The sequence below is a fragment of the Impatiens glandulifera genome, chromosome 1 (assembly GCF_907164915.1).
Source record: "Impatiens glandulifera chromosome 1, dImpGla2.1, whole genome shotgun sequence".
In the NCBI taxonomy this organism is placed as follows: domain Eukaryota; kingdom Viridiplantae; phylum Streptophyta; class Magnoliopsida; order Ericales; family Balsaminaceae; genus Impatiens; species Impatiens glandulifera.
Window position 1 is genome coordinate 40,351,376 of NC_061862.1, and position 2,431 is coordinate 40,353,806.

A 2,431-nucleotide genomic window follows, 5' to 3' on the forward strand; every position below is an offset into this window, starting at 1 on the left:
AATATTAGTACAAAGAAATGAAAGGTCATTCTCAAAATGTATAAAAATTAAATCTGCACATAAGATAAGGAGAATATTTTTATTTTTCTAAGAAAGATAAGTAATTGAAAAGTTTAGTGAATTATTAATTATTAATTTATTAGGGTAGATTGTCTACTTTATATAATTTGAAACAAATTTAATATAAAATTTGATATGATAGAAAAAGTATATTTTATTTGAGATTACTATAATACTATTTTATATTTAAATTTTTAATTTTATAAAATAATAAAGTATATTTTTTTGATGAATAAATAAAATAATTTTATTGTTAAAATATAAGTGACATGATACAAGATTATTTTAAAATAATTACATAACTTAAGATAACTTAAGGTATAATTTACTTCCAAACTAATCGGTTGTTTGTCGTACTCTCTAACGACAAATTCAACAATATTTGATATTCGAGTTCTCCTAATCATATAATTATATGGAATTTAACCTAAAAATAACTAAATACACTTCTTTTGTGTTGTTATAAAGCAATAAATTGGTTTAAGAAAGTACCCATTTGATAATAGATTTTTACATGTTTATATTTAGATAAACCAAAAATAAATAAAAAATGATTAGTGGTAATGTGTACACATGAAGAAAAAAAAGAGAGTACAAAGAGCATAATAATGATATTTTTAAGTCTCTAAAAATGTTTAATATAAGATTACTCCAAATCCTCATTCTTTAAACCAAACAAGTCCCAATATCTAGGTGAGGTCATTTAATATTTAATATTTACTCGGTAAATTTTTTTTGTATATATAGAGAGTCCTCCATCACATAAATCACAATATAGCATTGTTAAATTACAAATATGACTTTCTTTCCGGCCACCGTGCTCCTCCTCTGTTTCATACTTTTCGCCGCCGCCTCTAGTAAGCCCAAAACCTCTATTCTCTTTAGCTTCTACATCTAATCTTACTTTATTAACTTGTTTTCTTTTTCTAATTTCCAGCAGGTGTATCATACGCCGGACCCGGCAATGTCGGAATCTGCTACGGCCAGTTGGGCGACAACCTTCCAAGTCCTTCAAAGTCCGTCGAGCTCTTGAAAGCCATGAGGGTGAAGCAAGTCAAGCTGTATGACTCTAACCCGGTCATTCTCGGCGCCCTGAGTGGATCCGACATCCGGGTTACTGTCATGGTCCAGAACCAGCTCCTTGTGAGCATATCCACTAATCAATCTATCGCAGACGAATGGATACAATCCCAAATCTTACCCTTTTACCCAAAAACCAAGATCCGATACGTTCTCGTCGGAAACGAAATCCTTTCTTCCTCCGACCGTAACACCCAGCTCAGCCTCGTCCCGTCGATGTATCGGATTCAGAAATCGCTTGCGAAATTCGGCCTCCTCCGTAAGGTCAGAGTCACTACCTCATTGGCCATGGATGTGCTTCAAGCTTCTTACCCGCCTTCCAATGGAACCTTCCGTGCCGACATCTCCACTCAAATCATTAAACCCATGCTTAAGTTTCTCAACCGCGCTAAATCCTTCGTCTTCATCGATGTATACCCGTATTTCGCTTGGGCATCCGACCCGGTCAACATCAACCTTGATTACGCCCTCTTATCTGCCAACAACATAAAAGTTACAGATCCGGTTACGGGTTTAACCTACACCAATATCCTGGATCAAATGATAGACGCTGTCTACTTTGCCATGAAAAGAATGGGTTACCCGAAACTCCGGATCTTTATCGCTGAAACGGGTTGGCCAAATGGAGGAGACATTGACCAAACAGGAGCTAATGTTAACAATGCCGCAATTTATAACCGGAATGTAATAAAGAAATTCACGACCGTACCGGCCATCGGAACGCCGGCCAAGCCGGGTGTAGTCATTCAGGCAGTACTTTTTGCCCTGTACAACGAGAACATGAAAACGGGTCAGGGATCGGAGAGGCATTTCGGAGTGTTGTATCCGAACGGGTCAAGTATTTATGGATTGGATTTTTCGGGTAAGATGTACGCCCGAAATCAACTGAAGATGTAATCTATCATTAGATTTATTTTTCAAGAAAATAATAGAGCTTCTTTAACTTTGAGTTATTTGATTTTTTTTTTAATAATTTAAATCAACAACAACAACAAATAGTATTATTTATTTATTTTATAAAATTGAAATATTAAAAAGTTAAATTAATAATTTATTTCAAATAATTATTTCAACAAATAAGATTTGAATTTAATAATTTTGACTTTATTTCAAACAACCCCCCATAACGATAACATAAATCTGTGATAGATTATGTTCATTAACATTGCATTACTTTTAGTACTATTGTTATTAATGTTAGAATTAATTATTTTCCACTATTAATTTGTAGTTTGATTACATTATATTATTATTTATTAGTAATGATAAAGACCATCAATAAATGAACTAT

General features: G+C 33.2%; 1 protein-coding gene across 2 annotated transcripts; it reads left to right on the plus strand.

Annotated features, from left to right (window-relative positions):
• Positions 1–847: 847 nt before the first annotated feature.
• On the plus strand, positions 848–2,085 carry LOC124921971 (probable glucan endo-1,3-beta-glucosidase A6). 2 transcript variants are annotated; one of them, XM_047462679.1, is made up of 2 exons: positions 848–917; positions 998–2,085. In XM_047462679.1, the coding sequence occupies exons 1-2, from the start codon at positions 857–859 to the stop codon at positions 2,035–2,037; spliced, it is 1,101 nt and encodes a 366-aa protein (XP_047318635.1). In that variant the 5' UTR covers positions 848–856; the 3' UTR covers positions 2,038–2,085. The 2 variants fall into 2 exon arrangements, with proteins under 2 accessions (XP_047318635.1, XP_047318636.1); XM_047462680.1 differs by having other exon boundaries at positions 858–917; positions 1,001–2,085.
• Positions 2,086–2,431: the final 346 nt, after the last annotated feature.

Coding starts and splice junctions, on each gene's coding strand:
- LOC124921971 (XM_047462679.1), top strand. CDS start 857: ATGACTTTCTTTCCGGCCACCGTGCTCCTCCTCTGTTTCATACTTTTC. Junction 918..997: donor ACTTTTCGCCGCCGCCTCTA/GTAAGCCCAAAA, acceptor TCTAATTTCCAG/CAGGTGTATCATACGCCGGA.